Raw genomic sequence first — 19,825 nt, 5'->3', positions numbered from 1 at the left:
AGCTTGCTGAAAGAATCTAGTGATTAACCTTCAAAAGTGGCATATATATCAGAGTCTTGTGTTTATCACACCTGATTCCAGCTGCTGCTTATCTGACACTCCTTGCACCATTTCCTCGGGCATTTCCACCTCACTGCCACTACTGGACCCAGTGCCTCTTCTTCCATCTCTTGGCCTGGTACAATTATGGATACATGCTTGGGCACTTTATGTGCATCCTCTCCAACTCATTTCTTACAATCACCCATTTTACAGGTGAAAAAGTCACCACCTACCCACAGATGATATCTATATCTATATCTATATATAATATATATATTATATATATATATGCATGTGTATATATACATCTATTTATGAGACATATGTATCCTATGAGCTGTAGCCTACTGAATATGCTTCATAAAGATCTCAAAAGAAACTCAAAATGAAATTTCCAAACGTGATTTCATAACCTTATCCCCAAACTTCGCTCTTCTGATGTTACCTGTTTTAGCGACTGGTGCCGGATACTTAAGAGTCATCCTCTGCGCTTCACTCTTTTTAATCCCCACATCCAATCCATCACCACTTTATAAAACTTTCCCTCCCAGATAGCTCTTAAATTTGTGCAGTTCTCTCCACCTTTACCCTTATTAATCTGGCTGAAGTTTTCATCATCTCTTATAATAGCCTCTATTTCCTTTGTCCTCATCTTTTTTTTTTTTAAAGATTTTATTTATTTATTTGACAGAGAGAGATCACAAGTAGGCAGAGAGGCAGGCAGAGAGAGAGGAAGGGAAGCAGGCTCCCTGCTTAGCAGAGAGCCCGACGCGGGACTCGATCCCAGGACCCTGAGATCATGACCTGAGCCGAAGGCAGCGGCTTAACACACTGAGCCACCCAGGCGCCCCATCCTTTGTCCTCATCTTATCTGTTATCAGCAGCCAAGATGATCTGAAAATCCAAATCTGATCATGCTACTTTATGCTGTCCCTTCTTCCTACTGCATTCAAAAGCCCCTTAGCAGCTTCCCATTGCTCTTATCAAAAAGACAAACTGAAAACTGCTATTCAATGGATCACATCCACTTCATCTTAAACCCACCTTTTCTTACATCTTGCTCCCACTCCCTCAACTACTCCTTACTTCTGGTGCTTGCCTTTTATCCTTCAAACCTGTGATGGCCCATGCTTCTGCGGGCCTCTGCACAGGCTGGAAAGCCATCTCTCTCGTCTCTACTTCACCAAGTTAACTCTTAATCATCCTTCAGATGCCACTTTCCTGGAGAAATCTTCTCTGATCACCCTCAAAAGCCAAGTCTTACCTATTACAAGCTCCAAAACCATGTTTTTTCTCCTTCTTTCTCTTCCTCCTGCTTTACATTTGCTTTTGTGATATTTGATTGTCAACCTCCTTTTAAGTGTCATGAGAGCAAGAACTGTCTATTCTTGCTTTTATCTCTAGTCCTTCTCTTTGCTATCTGGCATGTAGTGTTTGAAGAATTGAATAAATTAACCTGTTGGTTTGTATTTGCTAGGCATGAGCTAAGTGCTTTATGTGTATAATTTCATTAAATTTTCACAACAGACTTAGAAGGTTACTGTCTTTCTATTATTAGTTCTATTTTAGAAATGAGAAAACCAGGGTATAGAGATATTTGGTAATTTCCCCAAGTGTCGCAGGTTGAAAACTGAAGTCTTCTACAGTAAAACCATAAACCCATCCCCCGTGGATACCTTTGTAGACGTAAGTGTATTAACTAATGGGACATTCAGCACATGAGCAGGAAGAAGTCTCTGAATTACAAATTGATCATTTGTGTCTCTTCAGCAAACCTGAAAATCCTGAAATATTTAAGAGTCAACAACAGAATCCCACGGTTATTAGGTCAGGTTACTTAAACAGAAGAAAAAAGTAGGCTGGACCTGAATTGTACTTGTTCAGTGAGCCTAACTGTTCCACTGACCAGTGAGGCATAATAACTTAGCACAGTACAACACTGACTGTGACTGGCCTGGGGGAATGGATCTCAAAGCCGCCAAAAAACTTACCAAGCCAAAATGATTGAATTCTCATTTCACCAAAAGGAAAACAACTCACCTCACTCGTGTCAACTATCCTTGTTCATACAGAAGACTCTGCTGAGCCCTTCTAAGGAGTGCAACTCCTTTGCGCAGTTTATCCGAAGGTGATTATGAATTTTTCCTTTTCCAACCACACTGTCTGGTCCACTCATTTTGAGAACAGAAGGATGATGGCACAGCCATTCTTTATGACTCTTGTGGCAGGAGTATTATCTCAAAGGTTGAGGCAAATTTTATGTTGGTTGATCACGAATGCTTGGAAGAGCTTCATCTTCATTTCTGGAAGTTGTGTTAAGGATTTCTAAACTATCATTATCATCTTTTATGAAATTACTTTCATCGTTGACTACTGAATTCTCAATAGAACTGAGAAGCTGATGGATATGTAATCTTTAGGTTAGGATGGAGAAAATCTTTAGACATCCCACTAGCTTTTTCAGCTGAACTTCAAGAAGTAGAAATAATTTGTAGATCTCAGTAACAGTGTCTTAGATCTGCAACTCACTTGGAGCATCTCCAAACTGGGCTTGTTCACTATATTTAAAACATGTTAGATTTTGGACATGATCTCAAACCGATTTAGAAGAGATTGGCAATTCATTATTTTTCAGTAGAACATTTACCTGGCAGGGTAACCTACTTTGTTTATGTTTACTAAAAGAATTTCTTCCTATGGATGAATCTATATAGGAGGCCAAGTTAAAGATCAAATTGTTGAATGAGCATATAATTAGGAATTAGATGTTATTAAGAAGTGTCTGATTTACTTATTTCCTTGCTTAAAATGTCTTTTAGTCTTCCCATCACTTTCAGGATAAAAAAAAAAACCCAACTCTTTATTCATGTCTCCTTGTTCTTTCTTCATAAATCTCACCTTGAGCAGTTGGGAGTCTAAACATTCTGAACTACTTAAAATGGCCTTACTTTTAGGATAAATGCACTTTTATTTTGGCTAAATTCTTATGTTCATCTATATTCTCCAGCAATTCAATTTTTAAAACCAGAAACAATCATTCTATCCTCCATGTTTCCACAGAAATTTTATGTATCTCTATCAACACTTAACCATTATAATTATTAATTCACTTACTCCTCTCCCTCACTGAAAGATAAGTTTCTTGGAGGTTGGGACAATCATATTAATCTGCTAAATCCAGATGTTTAGTACACAGTAGAAACTCAATGTCTTTAAAGTGCTTGTTGGCTATGTCCACCACACTAGGTAGTAAACTGGCTATCTCCATTCCTAAGTAATTCCAGAATATTCTGTTTTATAAAATAAACATTCCTCTTTACATTCTATTAGACCAGTGATTCTCTCAGGGTTTTGAATTTTGTGCATTAGTAAAAATAACTTTTAAAAAACATTTTAGGGAGTATTGAAGAAAAGAACATTAAAAATAAAGCTACTGTCCATTAACACCATAATTTCAAAATATATCTTAAGTCTAAGCCATAACAAAGGATATCATTTAAAATAATAATCTTTTAAACTGAACAAATTTAACTTTATGAAAATTTTTCCTTATGAAAGTTTTTTTCTCATTTCACTATCAGCTTATGAAAAACAGGTCATGTCTTCCCCAAAATAATTTTGAAATACTATGTATTTTACACATTTTTAAGGTAGCATCTGAGATATTTTCATAGTAAGTTCAAGTTGTTGTAATGAATGTCATTTCTGGCATGTTATAAATACTGACACTACAAAATACCTTAGAAAACCTATCCATTGGATTCTATATACCATAGTTATTTAATACCCACCATTATTCATTTAAAAATATGAATAAGGGCACCTGGGTGGCTCAGTGGGTTAAAGCCTCTGCCTTCGGCTTGGGTCATGGTCCCAGGATCCTGGGAGGTCCTGGGATGGAGCCCTACATCTGGCTCTCTGCTTGGCAGGGAGCCTGCTTCCCCCTCTCTCTTCCTGCCTCTCTGCCTACTTGTGATCTCTGTCTATCAAATGAATGGATAGAATCTTAAAATATATATATATATATGAACAAGTAGTTGAAAAATTTACATAATTCCTTTTTATTTCCATTCCACTTCCAGAGTTTTATAATACAACATTTATACTTAGAAGTCAATTATCAACTGAAATCTAATTTAAAAAATTTCTGTAACCTTAAATGTTATAAAATATCCTGAAATGAGTTAGCATTATAATTACTAGCGCACATTTGGTCAAAGCAACATAAATAGATTGATATTAAACATGATATAAACACTTACTGAAAATACATTTCTTAGCTAAGTTTCTTCAACTAATTAATGTGGTCAGAATTTGTTTGCTAGGCTCAGAAAGGGTTTGTAAAATAAAATACATTTTATTCCTTTTTTTCCTCTTTTAGAAGATGAGCTGAGACTACTTGTTCATGAAAAATTATGAATGATGGAAATAGAAGGGGTTTTGTTTTAGCTACGTCCCCAAATTCTTTAAACGCCTTCCAAGCTATGTGCAAAAAAGCCTTAGTGATTTATTGTTGAAAACTATTTTTAATGATTAACTGATACTTAACTGATACTTTGGTTAAGTCCTTCTTCAGTTTCATTGAAAGGAAAAGCTGAAAACCATTTGCAAAAGGGTTGCTAGGAAGTAATGAGGGACATTTTACTTCTGTCTCTGGTGCCCCTTTTCCATCCTGGGGCAATGTTAACACAGTAAGATTAGGAGTGGGTGAAAGGTGTGCCTCTTTTTGGTGAAAAGAAAAAAGGATGATTGGGCAAGGTGAGGCAGATTCTTTAGCAGCTCAGTTTTAGAAAAACAGTGCATATGGAAGTTGAAAGCCTAACCACTAATTCTCTTAAAAAATATCTATGCACAGCTTACACATCTCTTAGAAATTCCTGGTATACCTCCCGAGCTGAGTATACCCCATTTTGAGGAGCACTGGACTAGAACTGAAAGAATACTAATTCCATTAGCTTTAGTTTCAAAGTGTGGTATTTTCTTTTTCCTTCTTTCTTTTATTTTTTTTAGATTTTATTTATTTGAGAGCAGCAGCACAAGTAGGGGGAGCTGGCAGAGGGAAAGGGAGAAGCAGATTCCCCGCTGAACAGGGAGTCTGATATGGATCCCAAGACCCTGAGATCATGACCTGAGCAAAAGGCAGACGCTTAAAGACTGAGCCACCTAGTGCCCCCAAAGTGTGGTATTTTCGGACTTTGACATTACCTCCAAATTCTGGGGGAAGTTAACTTATTTGGAATTTAAGCCCCCTATGAAATTATTGCATGAAGTTGTACAGAAAGTCCCACTTCAGGACATTTCTTCATAGCACTGGACCTTTATGTCCCTGACATCTTTCTCCCGTGTTTTCTCACATGGTCCTTCTGAAGGTAAATGGTTTGTATTTGTAAACTTATAAAAGAGGATGGGCATGAAATCTGTGGCTATGGATCAGAGCCTAGTTCATCAACTGATCAGGAAAATGAATTTGTGAGCCAAACAGTATCTGTAAGCTAAATATTGATCTCCTATAAAAATTGATATTGTATACGTGGTTTTAGTAATTGAATTTTCAATAAAAATAAATATTAAACCTCTACCCCTACTTCATTGTTCTCATTCTTTACAGCCAATATAAAAAATTCATATTGTAAAAATAGGCTACTTTTTTACAACTCACATACATGAAGAAGGCATTTTACTTTTTACTTTAACTTTCTCAGAAAACAGAGAGCTAACTCCTACTTGTGATTAATTAAAATGCAGAAATCACCTGAACTTAAAAAAAGAAGACATTCTAAAAAAATTAAAATGAAAAATAAAATGCAAAGTGCAAACACAACATGGTTAGCTATCATTAAATTCTGAATTTTCAAATATTTTTAAAATGCTACTCACCTAATTTTTAATTTTTTAAAAAAATTTTAAATTTTAAGTAGGCTCCACACTCAACATGGGACTTGAACTTATAACCATGAGATCAAGAGTCACATGCTCTACCAACTAAGCCAGTCAAAGCACCCCTGGATTTTCAAATACTTTTGATTAAAACCATAACTTCACAAGGACGCCTGGGTGATTCAGTTGATTAAACGTCTGCCTCAGGCTTAGGTCAGGACCCTTAGGTCAGAGATCCATCTGGCATCGGGCTCCCTGCTTGGCGGGGAACCTGCTTCTCCTGCTGCCTGCGGCTCCCCCTGCTTATGCTCTCTCTCTGACAAATACATACATAAAATCTTTAAAAATAAATAAAACCATAACTTCACACATAAAGTAACATTTCATTTTTGTATATTTTTAATGACCTAGTGTAGTAGCTATAATTCAATTATTTTTATTCAATTATAATTACTCTATAATTCAATTTATTTTTATACTACACTAGCTTTAGTTCTTAAAAACTTTGAAACAATCTTCCTACAATATATTTTATAGAAATGCCTTACATTGTACAGCATGCAAATTATTATCAATACCTAATCCCTACAGCATTTTTGCTCTACTAGTTTATTCTGTTCTGACCAATTTACTCTATGATTTAGCCTTTTGTTGAAAGTCCAAGGTTGTGTATACCTAGTATTTGCAAATTTGCTCATTCATATATTGATTCATTTGACCAATCCTTACTGATTGCCTGTGATGTCATAGTCCCTGTTTCTTGATGATGGAAATACAAATATTAAGCAAAACCATATATAGTCCTTGCCCTCATGGAATTTTGGTTTATCGGGGGAGCATGCAATAATCAAATAATTATGTATGTTTACAAACTACAATAATGACAAGTCTGTAAAAGAGAATTAAAAAAATGCTAGGAGACTCTGCAACAGGATATTTGAATAATGGTGGGTATGAGTGGTTAGGAAAATTCAACTAAAGATGAATGTGAATTAATTAGGAGAAAGGAGGGAAAAACATTACTGAGGGGGAACAGCCTGTACAAAGGCCAGGAAGGTAGGTAACAAAGCAAACACAAAGGAAAGAAAAAGGCTAGCTTTAGGAGGAGAGTGTCAGAGGCAGGGAGAAACCAGGCATGAGATGGAGCTTGAGTAGGAAAGTCAGCCAGACCTTGCTGGCCTGTACAGGCTGGCGAATAGAAAGTGTTTTGGGGGCGCCTGGTTGGCTCAGTGGGTTAAAAAGCCTCTGCCTTCGGCTCAGGTCAGGATCCTGGGATCCTTGGATGGAGCCCAGCATTGGGCTCTCTGCTCAGCGGGAAGCCTGCTTTCCCCTTTCTCTCTCTGCCTGCCTCTCTGCCTACTTGTGATCTCTGTCAAATAAATAAATAAAATTAAAAAAAAAAAAAAAAAAGAAAGTGTTTTGATGTGCACACCAACAGAAAATAATTGAGACCTTTGCAGGGTTTTAAGCATGAGTGTGGGTGGGGAGATAGGATCAGATTTGCATTTTGAAAAGATTACTGGCTTTGCTGTAGGAATGGATTAGAGGGCAGGGTGAGAATGTATGGTTTACTGAGATAGATGCTTCTCTGAACAAATGCATGTAAACTTGAGAGTTTGAAACATCGGGTTTTAAGGAAATTGAGATTTTCTAAGAAAAGAAACCCTGGTTTTTGTCTTTTAAATCTTTCATGTTTATTTTTTAGGGGCAAGGCAAAATTGGTTCACAGTGAGTAGAGAAAAGGAAGAATGAATAAAATTCCTTCCCAGAAGTCCTGGGATAAAGCATGTCATCGATTATCAAAGTTAACTTTTCCTCCCAAAATGAAAATTGCTGTATTTTTTTGGAGCATATACCTAATATAAATTATATTCTCAATAAACAGCAGTATAGAAAATGTGTCAAAAAATTTTTTTAAAAACTGAAATTCAACTACTGAGAAAATTAACGGCCCCATTCTGGTGACTATCCTTTTAAACTACTTCCATGCTAGTATTCACATATGAACTTATGTATATATTCTAGGGACCATGGTTATCAATAAACTTTAATAGAATGAATTAATTTTCTTATTATATATGTTAATACATTGCTTTTTTTTCACTCAACGATAAGCCATGGACTCATAAAATGCCACATTGTCCTTCCTAATGGTCAGTAATTCATTACAAACAAGTACCACAATTTAAGTAAATAACCCCACATTGATAGAAGCTCAAGTTTTTTAGGCACATAAACAGTGCTCAATGAACACCCTTGCACAGACATCTTAATATACCTGTCTAGGATAAATTTCTAGATAGGAAATTGCTGGATAAAAAGATATATACATACATACATTTTTTTTTCTATTTGGATACATATAGCCAAACAGCCTACCAGATAAGTTATTGTACATTCCCAATTATATTTATTTTACTATACCTCTGGTGGATTAAAAATTTACTTATCCACTGGTGTTTTTTATGCAACAGTCCTCTGGTTACTGGCCAACATATCTTCCCACATGTAATAATTTGTATTCTTTCTTATATGGTTTATTATGTCTTTTGCACATTTTTTTTTCTACTAGGTATGTGGTTGACCTACTGATTTATAAGAGACATCTGTATATTAGTGATATTGAACCTTTCTCATATATACCCCAGATTTCTTTTTCCTGGTACACCTAAAAAAATCTTTATTATGTCTCTGAAAAACAAGTTTTATAATTTTATATAGTCAATTATGTCAGAGTTTTTTCTTTAATGCTCTTGTTTATGTGTTCTACTTAGAACTAGGTCTTTCACAGAGAAATACTTCTCTAATTGTATTTTCTTTCTGTACTACTTACACTTTTGAGAGCATTTCTGGAGGGCAAGAAATAATACTAATGACTTTATTAAAATGTTTATAACTTTTGCAAGAAATTCCCCCTTTTGGATTTATCCAAAAGAAATAATAGAGACAAAGTTTTAGTTTCAAGAATATTCACTAAAGAATTATTTATGATGAACAAAAAATCTATAAACAATGATAAGCCCAACAATAGAAGACTGGTTAATCAATTATGGTATTCTCCATAGCCATTAAAATGACACTAAAAATATTAATAACTATAAACACAAATATCCTAAGACCCAATTCATAAATACCAAAAAACAATTTCAGCTAGGTACAGAAAAAATGACTGTATTTACACAACAGTAGTTAGTTTTGTTACCAGAAAAAATGAGTGATCTTTTTTTATTTTTTTCCCTTATGAGCTTGTTTAAAGTATGAAAAAAGTTTAAAATTTAGCGTAGCCTATAATTATGCAGATAAAGTGCAGCACGTGTGTTTTAGTAGGAAAGGGTGCCTTAGACTAGAGGTTGTCTTCAACCTTACAAGCATAACTTCTGCCTCATCCGATAATCCTGAGCAAGTTGGTTAACCCTTTTGTACTTGAGTTTCCTCATCTGTTAAATGAGGATAATAATACTACCTTAATTTAATTTAGAAGGCAGGGTGTAAACTGTAATTCACTGTAAGCTACATAGAAAATGGTATTCATAATATGATATTATTTATATTCAACTACATGATTATCATTGCTTTTTTGGCTTAAACCCTTTTCTTGAGGTAGGACTGACTACAAAAAAATATACAAACCTTTTATTTCTTTTATTATTTCCTCAAGGGTTTTTTCTTTTTCTTTTTTCTTTTTTAGTAATCTCTATACCCAACATGGGGCTCAAACTCACAACCCTGAGATCAAGAGTAGCATGCTCTTCTGGCTGAGCCAGCCAGGACCCCTGCTGCACCCATTTAACGTACACAAACTAATGAATATGGAAATAAGTACACATCTGTGAAACCATCATCACTTCCTATGCCATGAACATATCATCTATCGTCTTCAAAAGTTTTCTACTGCCCACTTTATTTTTACTTTTTTTGTGAAGGACACTTAATACCCACATCCTTAGCAAAATTTTATACAGTACAGTATCATTAAATAGGCATGATGCTATATAGTAGATGTCTAAGACTATTCACAGGGCATAGCTGAAGCTTTGTACCCTTTGACTGTCAGCTCTCATTTCCCCCTCCCCACCCCCAACCCCTAGCAACCATTACTCCACTTTCTGCTTCTAGGAGTTTGACTAAATACCTCATAAAATAGTATCATGCAGTATTTTTCCTTTTGTGTCTGGCTTATTTCACTTGCCATAATGTTCTCCAGTTTTATCCATGTTGTTGCAAATGGCAAGATTTCCTTCCTTTTTTTTTTTTAGGACAGAATAATATTCCATTGTATATGTATTTTTTTAAAACATAATTCAGTGGAAACATAAGCTCAGTACTTTAAAAAATAACATCTCTTACTTAATAAGGAAAGAAAAAAGAAGAAACAGAAGAAAAAGTTGCCTACCAAAACACACTGCAAGGAAAGATAAATTATTCAACAAACATTTCCTAATTGCCTAATATGTGCTAAGCTGGGATTGGGGTAGGGGATTACAAGAGTGAGTAACACACAGTTACCATTCTCAAGTACTTCATTCTGGCAGATGACACATGTCAATCCCACAGACAGAATCATACGCCATTGTTCCTAGAACCTAAAGAGTCCAAGTGTCTCTACCAAGGCAGTAAATGACAGTCATGTTGGCCATCAAATATCAGCTGACCAAGGTATAGGATCTCAGCCTCAGAGCAGTTCTAGTGGGCCAGTATCAAGATAACCTACAACACTTTTACATAGGCTCAAGTGAATTTAGGGGATAAATTGGTTGGGGAATGCCCCATTCTTGAGGGGTTCCCCTGGTAAGCATAAGGGGGAATCCCCTTAAATATGGTAGAACCCTCAACTGCAAATTTAGGGGCTAAGGGGAGAACAGATCCCTGCTTGCTAGCAGGAGACTGGAAGGGGTGGGGGAATTCTTAAAAACTCCATTTACACAACAGGAGATCCCCTGTTACTCAAAGTTCCCTCGTAGGGCTGTTTTTGAGACATTTGTGAGCACTGTCTTCTACTTTGCTTCTGATCCATCCTCCTTAGGGTTCAGAGAAAGACAACTGAATATATATTCATACAGAAAAAATGATAAAAATATAAACACATACAAACACCACACAGTCACACTATTTGGCTGTTAGGAGTTCAGTAGTCCTAGAATTTAAGTCATTCATTTGTACCATTTTAATCTAGTGTTCATTCCTAATTAGTTCATGTTTAAATATAATTCCAGACAGAAAACAAGATGGATTTCACAAAATATAAGGTAAGATATAAGTCTGAGAAAAACACAGTCCCGACACAGTTCACACCATTAAGGGATTCAAACACTTTCGGTGACTCTGGTGCTGCCTGAAAGCAAAAATAGTAATACTAGCATAAACTTTCAGAGCGCCTATTAGGTACTAGACATATAAGATGAATGAAAGCAAAGACATGCATTTTACAGTTTGGGAATGAAAACAATTTGTAAAGTTGAAATAAAAATTCGTAAGTCCATTTTCACTTACCATTACCTTAATCCTTAATCCTAGATAAGCAATTACCTTCAGTAATTCTTCTCTCTTTTTATAGTGGAGGCAGTGGTGGTCAAAATACAATAAATAATGCATTTATTTGCAAAGTGCCTGGAATTGAAAAAATGCATTAAGGACAAAGTACAATATTATTATAGCATTCTCCCATATATAAATATGGAAACACATATTATATGTGCCCAAGCAGGCAGAATCCTTTTTCTTCAATGTACAAATTAGGTCAGTGTCATGATTCTACTGTCTTAGATTTCCCAACTACTAAAACAAAGCAGGACAAAATGAGGAGAAAAAAAAAACCCACAAACAGTAACAATCTGAGGATTTATATCAGAATTTCAAGCTGTTGATCACTGGTAGGCAGATAACAATATGATTATTACTGGAAAAATAACTCAAAGCCAATACCTTTTTGTGGCAGGTTATCAGCAGCATTCTTTACATTAAAATTATATTTCATCTATAATATAAAACTAACATTTTCTTGATATATAATACTGTTTATTTTCATAGATACTAAAATTATAATGAATTAGGCAGAAGTTGCTTTGTATAAATCTGTACAATCAACAGTAATATGAGTCTCGATGTGCATGAATGTGCTTATCCATTGAAAAATATTACTACTAATGGTACTTTATGTCTGAGAAAAATGTTTGTTAAAATTAATCTTGAGAAACACACCATATTCCACACTCCACATTATATACTCAAAGCTATACTATCTATCTCGTTTTAGAAATAGAAATTTCAAGAGAACAGAATCATAAAACTAGAGGGCCTAAAAATTGTAACACATGCTCTTTATTAAACATATTACTTTCCTTTAATGCATAATGCAGCCTCTAACAATAATCTGTAGGTGTAAAAAGTTTGTGCATATTTTTTTTTCTTTGCACATCCCAAAGTATTTAACGTAAAAAGTATACCCTGTCATATAAACGTCCTTTTCCCCTTTTTCAACAGTAATTATCTTGAATATATTTCGCATTAGTTTGATTTAAAATATTAACATATTTCTTTAAAAAGTTAAAAGCCTCGCCATAGGTTGAAAACATCTTTTTTAAACCTGAAATAGGTTTGAATAACAAGAACTTAAGATTATTTCACATTTTAAAATAGTAAAACGAGTCCAAACACATTAGAATTTTCTAAATTTAGCCTACTGAAATTTCAGGAATAGGAGTATAAGGGGCTCTAAGTTGGACAACCTTTTTCTGAAAAACTCGACCAAGATTAGGAGTTTCATTTCCAGATCAGTCTGTTCTTCTAATCATTCTGAATTCCATATGCAATGTAAACAATTAAAAAATAAATCTCAATAACTAATTCTTGTTTTTAGATACACAGTCCTTGGAGTCGCACACAACGTCCGTAGAAACAGACTCCTCCCCGCTCCTGGGGAAAACCCTGCCTAATATTTATAACGTTATGACATACTGTAATACTCACAAGGTGGTTGTAGAAGTATAAACACGACTGGAGTTATCTGATTGGCTGGTGGTGATGTAACACCCATGTCAATACTTCCCAGTGAACGCACGTGTTCGACCTTTTATTTAAATTTCCATTTCATCACAGCAATAAGACACTCGGGGCGGTGCATTTTCTGTGAAATGATTATTGCCTTGGGCCCGAGGTGCTGCCTCGCACACACAATGCTGCAGACGAGGAGGTGTCGGTGGTTGTAACCTCCTCGCGTGAAAGGCACCGCCTGGTCCAGTCTTTGTGAAGGAACAAAATAAGTTCACTTCCTTGGGCACCGCCACCCACCCCTAGCAAATGACAAGGCTGGAGCGCAGCAGCTCCCACCGCACAGTTATTTCCAAAGTCCCAGGTGAACTCGTGGCGAGAGAAGGAAAATGTGCGTCCCGGGCGCGGGTAGGTGCTTGTGGGCAGCGGGGAGGCGGCCAGACCCTGACACTCGCCAGCTGTTTGTCCTCCGCGTAGCCCGGCCCCGGCCGCACACGCCCGCCCCCTCCCCGAGACCCCCAGCCAGACGCTCGGCCTTTTGTCCCCCGCCCCTCCGCCGACTTCCTTCCCCCCTGGCCGCACCCCCGCCCCCAGGCCGGAGGCGCGGCCCAGCCCCTTTCCTGGTCCCCTGGCGCCCCCACCCCACCCCAGCCCAGCCCCAAGCCCAGCCCCCCTCCCCCAGCCCGGCCCCCACCCTTTCCCCCTCCAGCGGTTACTGCTACCCCGGTGCATTGTGGGCGCACGGTCCGTTGTTCATTTGCCATTCGACCTCCGCCAGGGCCTGGTCGGACGGAAACGCTCCGCCGGCTTTATTGTCGGTTCGTTATGTGGCGGAGCCCAGCAGTTTAACGTGCCTCTCGCCCTCAGCGCCTGGGAAGCGGGCGACGGCGTCGGGACTCCTCGGCGCACCGGAGGAAGGATATCTGTTTGGAGGGTCGGTGTGTGCGCGCGGCTTTAAAGAGGGGCAGCGGAGGGTCTCCCCGCACTCCGCCTCTCAACTTCGAAGGCCCCACGCGCCCCCGGCTCGCTGCTCACCTCTCCGCCGCCCGCCCCCTTCTCCGCGCGGGACGCTGCCCGGAGCACAGCGGGGCGGGGGTGGAGGACAAGGAGGCGGCCGGAGGCGGCGGCCCGGCGGGCGGCGGTGGACGCGTGAGGCAGCCCCGGGAGCGAGCACGAGCCGGGCTGCCGGGCGGGAGGGCGAGGCCGAGCCCCGCGAGACCGGAACGCCGGGGGTGGGGGCGGGGGCGAAGCCGAGGGGGAGCGGCGGGGAGCGCGCGGGACGCGGCCCGAGGCCGGGCGCGAGCCGGGGCACCGGGCGGCGGCGGCGGCGCGCGCCATGTCGTTCAGTGAAATGAACCGCAGGACGCTGGCGTTCCGAGGAGGCGGGTTGGTCACCGCCAGTGGCGGCGGCGGCGGCGGCAGCTCCACGAACAATAACGCTGGCGGGGAGGCCTCGGCTTGGCCTCAGCAGCCCCAGCCAAGACAGCCCCAGCCGCTAGCGCCTCAGCAGCTCAATGGGCGGGGGGCCGACGAGGAAGTGGAATTGGAGGGCCTGGAGCCCCAAGACCTGGAGGCCTCCGCTGGGGCGGCCGCGGCCGCCGCCGAGGAAACCAAGGAGTTGCTGCTCCCCCAAGACGCGAGCGGCCCCACCTCGCTGGGCGGCGGTGGCGCGGGGGGCCCCCTGCTAGCGGAAAGGAACCGTCGGACTCTGGCCTTCCGAGGAGGCGGCGGCGGCGGGGGTCTCGGCAACAATGGCAGTAGCCGCGGCCGCCCCGAGACCTCGGCGTGGCCCCTGAGGCATTTCAATGGGCGAGGGCCAGCGGCTGTGGATCTGGAGCTGGACGCGCTGGAGGGGAAGGAGTTGATGCAGGACGGCGCGTCCCTGAGCGACAGCACCGAGGACGAGGAGGAGGGGGCGAGCCTGGGCGACGGCAGCGGGGCGGAAGGCGGCAGCTGCAGCAGCAGCAGGCGGTCGGGCGGCGATGGCGGGGACGAAGTGGAGGGCAGCGGTGTGGGAGCTGGCGAAGGAGAGACTGTCCAGCACTTCCCGCTCGCGCGGCCCAAGTCCCTAATGCAGAAGCTACAGTGCTCCTTCCAGACCTCTTGGCTCAAAGATTTTCCCTGGCTGCGGTATTCCAAGGATACTGGCCTTATGTCTTGCGGCTGGTGCCAAAAGACCCCTGAGGACGGGGGAAGCGGGGACCTTCCTCAAGTGGGGCACGATGAGCTTTCGCGAGGGACCCGAAACTACAAGAAAACCCTTCTTCTGAGACACCACGTCTCTAACGAGCACAAACTCCACGAAGCCAACGCCCAGGTACAGTATATCCTGCTCCCTACTTTTTCAGATCTTTTAGGGAGAGATTTATCAGCCAAAAAGCGACACACTCTTGGGTGAAGGCATCGTTCCAGTTGTGGAATTGCAGGGAGCTGTTGCGTGGGGGTTTAGAAAGCCTGGGAACAAGTTTTCAAAAGTAATCTGTGTTGGGAGGGGTGGGGAATGGAATGACAATTTTCTAATCGTGGCGCTGAATTTATTTATTATGAGTCCGTCCTTTGCCCATCAGAATTTTTAAGAAGTATAAGAAGGCAAGGTTGAAGGTTTTAACTCTAAAAAAAGTTGACTTGCGGTCAAAAATTTTATTAGCTGTGATTTTAGAAAAGCTGTCTTGTGTTTCATAGACTTTCAGCATGCTGATGGAAGTCAAATCTGGCATTTAAAGAATGAGTTAAACAATTTCCTTAAGCTTTGATGCAGACCCTTTCAGAAAAACATTCAGCTGAGAAAATTCTATATATCAGGTCTGGATAATGTGAAATGTGAGCGCAGTATGTAAATGTAGAGGAAGCTATTTGGATAACACTCCTTGTGAATAATATTACTAAATTCATCTCTCTTGAACTTTCTCTTACCAAAGGCATGGCTTTGGTAAACTACTGTAGTTTTTACTTGTTTCTTTCTACCCAGATTTTTGCGCTGAGATTTTCTGTAATCCTCCCTTTTAAGAAAAAAGTTTCTTGATGCAGTTTACTTTAAACTTTGTATATTAAGGATGTTTCGTGTGATTTTACTTTTATCAGGTAGTAGGCTGGTAGAGAGTATTTCCTAAACTCCTTGAAAACAGAAGTCCTTAGTTAGAAAACAGGCTATACTTCAGTTCCTACTTCTTGATTTAGTATTTCCAATTTAAAGATAGTAGGCTTACCATTTTGGTAAATCCTTTCTTAAGCTGAAAGAGATGTTGAGCCAGTTCTTGTTTTAAGTCTTTTCAGACAACCTGTATGGTAGATGGAATTGTATTGGTAACAAGTCACTGATTATAGAATGTCAACTTTCAGATGTTGTGATACCCTCTGCATGTTTATTGGAGTGATCTTGCTGTTCAAAACACTTATGCTGGAGTTAATTAGGTGCTATCCAATAACTCCATTGCACAGTAGTTTCTCAGAAGTTAACTTTAAAGCATAAGGTTATTTTTCCCATGGGAGAGTGGTAATAGTTTTTGCACAAATTTGAGTTGCCTAAGCTCTAGAAGGAAGGTCACTTAAAGATGTACAATCCCAAAAGGTTAAGTAAATTGTCCTAAGTCTTAGAGTCCCTGATGACAACTGAGACCAGAGCCTATAGGGAATGTTGTAATGGAAAAAGAATGGCTTTTGGAGTAAATCTGGGTTCAGATCTCAAGCTTTCTGCAATTACTAGCTTTGCGAGCTTGGGTAATGGAGTGATATAACTAACGTTTCCTTGTGTTCTGTATGCCAAGCACACATTACCTTACTCTGCAAAGTAATTATTTTATTTTATAGGCGTAGAGTTGGGGACTTTAAAGAGTTAAGTAAAACATTGTAAGATGATGGAGGTGGGGGACTTGTGAAAATGAAAGTGTACTTTCCTAAATAGGTTGGTTATTCAGAAAATTCTAAAAAGAAATATTCTTAATATACAGTGGACCAGTTACTCTTATCAGCATAGTCTGTCCCTGTAGGCAAATCTGAGTGGGAATGCAAAATATAATTAGCTGCTTAGTGAACCTGAAATCAGAGGAAGGGGAATTAGTTGGATAACCTTATGATAGACTTAGAGTGGTGTATCGTTCTCCCCTAGGCTTATCTGGATCAGGGAATTCGGTCCCTAGGTAAAACGTTTTCTAAACTTGATCTCCGAATTATTCCTCCTTTTCTCTTTGCCCCCCTCAGAAGTCCCCTTTTTAAGATATCATGTGCATGCCATCTTTCTCCTAGGACATTCTCTCATTAGGCTGAAGACAATACAATTTAGTAAGTCGTGTGTCTAAGGTTATATATTGGTTTCCTTGATTAGATTCTGGAGGTTTCTACTCTGAATTGATCCTAATTTCTCTGTTTTCATTGCAATGTCGGTTTGGGGTGTTAACCTTGCTGTTGACCCCAGGTACTACCAGCATATCTTTATCTTGTTGATTCGAGTGACCTTTTCAAGAATGGACTTATTCATATGGGCAGAATTCAATTAGGTGTGTTTTTTTTTTTTCCCCCCCCACTTTGCCCTGTAGCGTTTGACTACCTGTAGGAGGCAGTATAACACAGTCTGTAAGAGCATTCTGGGGTTGGTTTAAGGTTAGGGGGACTGAATCCTAATCCTCTACTTTCTGGGCAGGCAAATGAGTTTAACTTCTAGTTCCCCTATGTATGCAAAGTATATGTGCCAGCATGTAATCACTTAAATGCTAGCCATTATTATTTATCACGAATAACTACAAGTTTTGGGTAGCCTGGTACCTCGTGTGTCTCAGTGTTAAACCAATTTTTTTTTTTTTTAAAGATTTTATTTATTTATTTGACAGAAATCACAAGTAGATGGAGAGGCAGGCAGAGAGAGAGAGAGAGAGAGAAGCAGGCTCCCTGCTGAGCAGAGAGCCCAGTGTTAAACCAATTTTGATAGTTTTGCCCACTTCATCTTACGGGATCAATCCTGATTTTAGAGAATCCTAAATTTTCCTTTTCATACTTTCAGAGACTTTGACCATCCTGTTCTTTAAACATTCTGAGACTTTCTCATACATGCACATTTTTTCACTACTTCATAAGAATATCTTGCATTAGCTTTGTTCTATCTTGAAAATGAAATGAGAGTTCTGTAGTTCTTCAGGCAAGAATTCAGTTTGAGGCTAAGGGTCATTCACACCCTTTATTCCCCTCAACTCCTCTAGCTTTTTAAAAAGAGGGATGCTTTTTGAGAGGAGGTTGGCCAAATCTTAAAGTATCACAAGTGTTACTTTTCTTTCTTACACGTTCTGAAAGTAAGAAAAGTTCTTTTTCATTAAGTCCAGGGTGGCCAAAGAATTAAAACACATTTCTAGAAAGTTTGCTGTTCTGTAATATTGTTCATGGGAGAGTCAAAATAGTCTCAGAATCTGTTCTGAGCCTTCTATTTCAGAGAGATTCTTCTATTCTTCCTAAGGATGTAAGGGGTAACGTAACATACAGTTTTTATTTTAAGTAGTAACTGTCTTCATCAAGGAAAGTTAAGTGATTAGGTTATACAGGATTTGACCATTTAGCCTAGAGGACTTCAAAATTGCTTTAACAGTGGTTACCACTGTATCTCGGTTCAGATCACTTTCTACCTAATTGTGAAATTTTCATAGCCTAAATTACAATCTGTCAACTCTTTCCAGTTTACTAAATCGAAAACACACAGTCAGATATATTGCTGTAATTTCATTAATTTTTCTAAAAAGTAAATACTGAATTTAGGTCAGTGATCTGATAGACATTACCAATGAGAGTACGTTGAGGTCCTCAACTAAAGCAAAACTGACATGGTCCTGTCTGGAACAGCCTTCTTTGCATTTGACAAAGATAAGGCTTAAAGGTTTTTTTTGTTTTTAACAGTGTAGGAAGAAAGGCTGAAGAACCTTTCATTAAGAAATATTAAAGATGAGGGGCACCTGGGTAGCTCAGTAGGTTAAATGTCAGGCTCTTGATTTCAGGGTTATAAGTTCAAAGCCCCCATTGAACTCCATGCTAGGTGTGAAGCCTACTTTAAACAGCCAACCTCTGACTCATTAAATAAGCATTTTGTATAATATATAGGGTCTAACATTCATTATGTTTGATTTGTTAAGCTGGTTCATTTCCCTTTTTTTTTTTTTTTTTAAACTTTTTAGTAGTCTTTGACAGTACCCTACAGTGTGTGTAGGATTGGTTTCTTTCTCCCTCTTAAATTTACTTACGTGAGGTAGATCCACTGGAGCTAAAACCTATAAATCAGACATTTTCTCTGCCCTCAAGGAACTTGTAGTCTAGTGAGAAGAGGCAGACATAATAAAATGAATAGGTATTTTTTTAGAAGTGTGTTCGGGTTACGGTGAAAATGCAAAAGGAAGTCATCAATTCTGCTTGTGAAAAGTTGGGAGAAGCTTGTATAATTGGCTCTTGAACTTCATTGTGTTAAATGAATAGGTGTTGAAAGGGAGGGGTGAGCATTCCAAGCACTGTGATTGGAAGCAGGATTAACAAAATAAAATTGAGAAGTGGATAATTGGTTACTGAGCAGGATGAAAAATAAGTTTGAATAGGTAATAGACTATGGAGGGTCTTTTGTCATGCTAAAATGTTTGTATTTTATTCTGTTAACAAATGGGCAAACTATTTAGCAGTGGTAAGTGGGAGGATCATGAAAAAATATGTTGCTGTCATAGACGCTTGGTGTGTGTGTGTTTTGAGAAGAGTGCTGGTAATAAAGCATATCTTTGGTATCTAAAATTGGCTGAAGGCTAAAATCACCTGAAGATTTCCATTCCACCACTGATGTATAGAATTAGAATTTCCATTTTCTTCAAAAATTTGGATTCAGAAGTGGAATGATTTTATTCTTTAAATAAAGTGTTCCAGTGGGCAGCCGCAACAAAAGTAGTAAAGATTTCTTTTTCTTTTT

The 19,825-nt window shown here is 39.3% G+C and overlaps 1 protein-coding gene across 2 annotated transcripts in view; it reads left to right on the top strand.

Moving 5' to 3' along the window:
• The first annotated feature begins 13,200 nt into the window (after positions 1 to 13,200).
• Positions 13,201 to 19,825, top strand: part of ZBTB10 (zinc finger and BTB domain containing 10) — a 35,454-nt gene continuing 28,829 nt past the window's right edge. The window contains exon 1 of one of the 2 annotated variants that reach the window (XM_044245400.1): positions 13,201 to 13,314. In XM_044245400.1, coding sequence (XP_044101335.1) covers positions 13,216 to 13,314 — 99 coding nt within the window. In that variant the 5' untranslated portion in view covers positions 13,201 to 13,215. Of the gene's footprint in view, positions 13,315 to 14,216; positions 15,224 to 19,825 lie in introns of those variants that run through there. The other variant, XM_044245399.1, reaches the window with a different exon arrangement.

The sequence above is a fragment of the Neovison vison genome, chromosome 4 (assembly GCF_020171115.1).
Source record: "Neovison vison isolate M4711 chromosome 4, ASM_NN_V1, whole genome shotgun sequence".
NCBI classification, from domain to species: domain Eukaryota; kingdom Metazoa; phylum Chordata; class Mammalia; order Carnivora; family Mustelidae; genus Neogale; species Neogale vison.
This window is presented reverse-complemented; position numbering and strand designations above follow the sequence as displayed.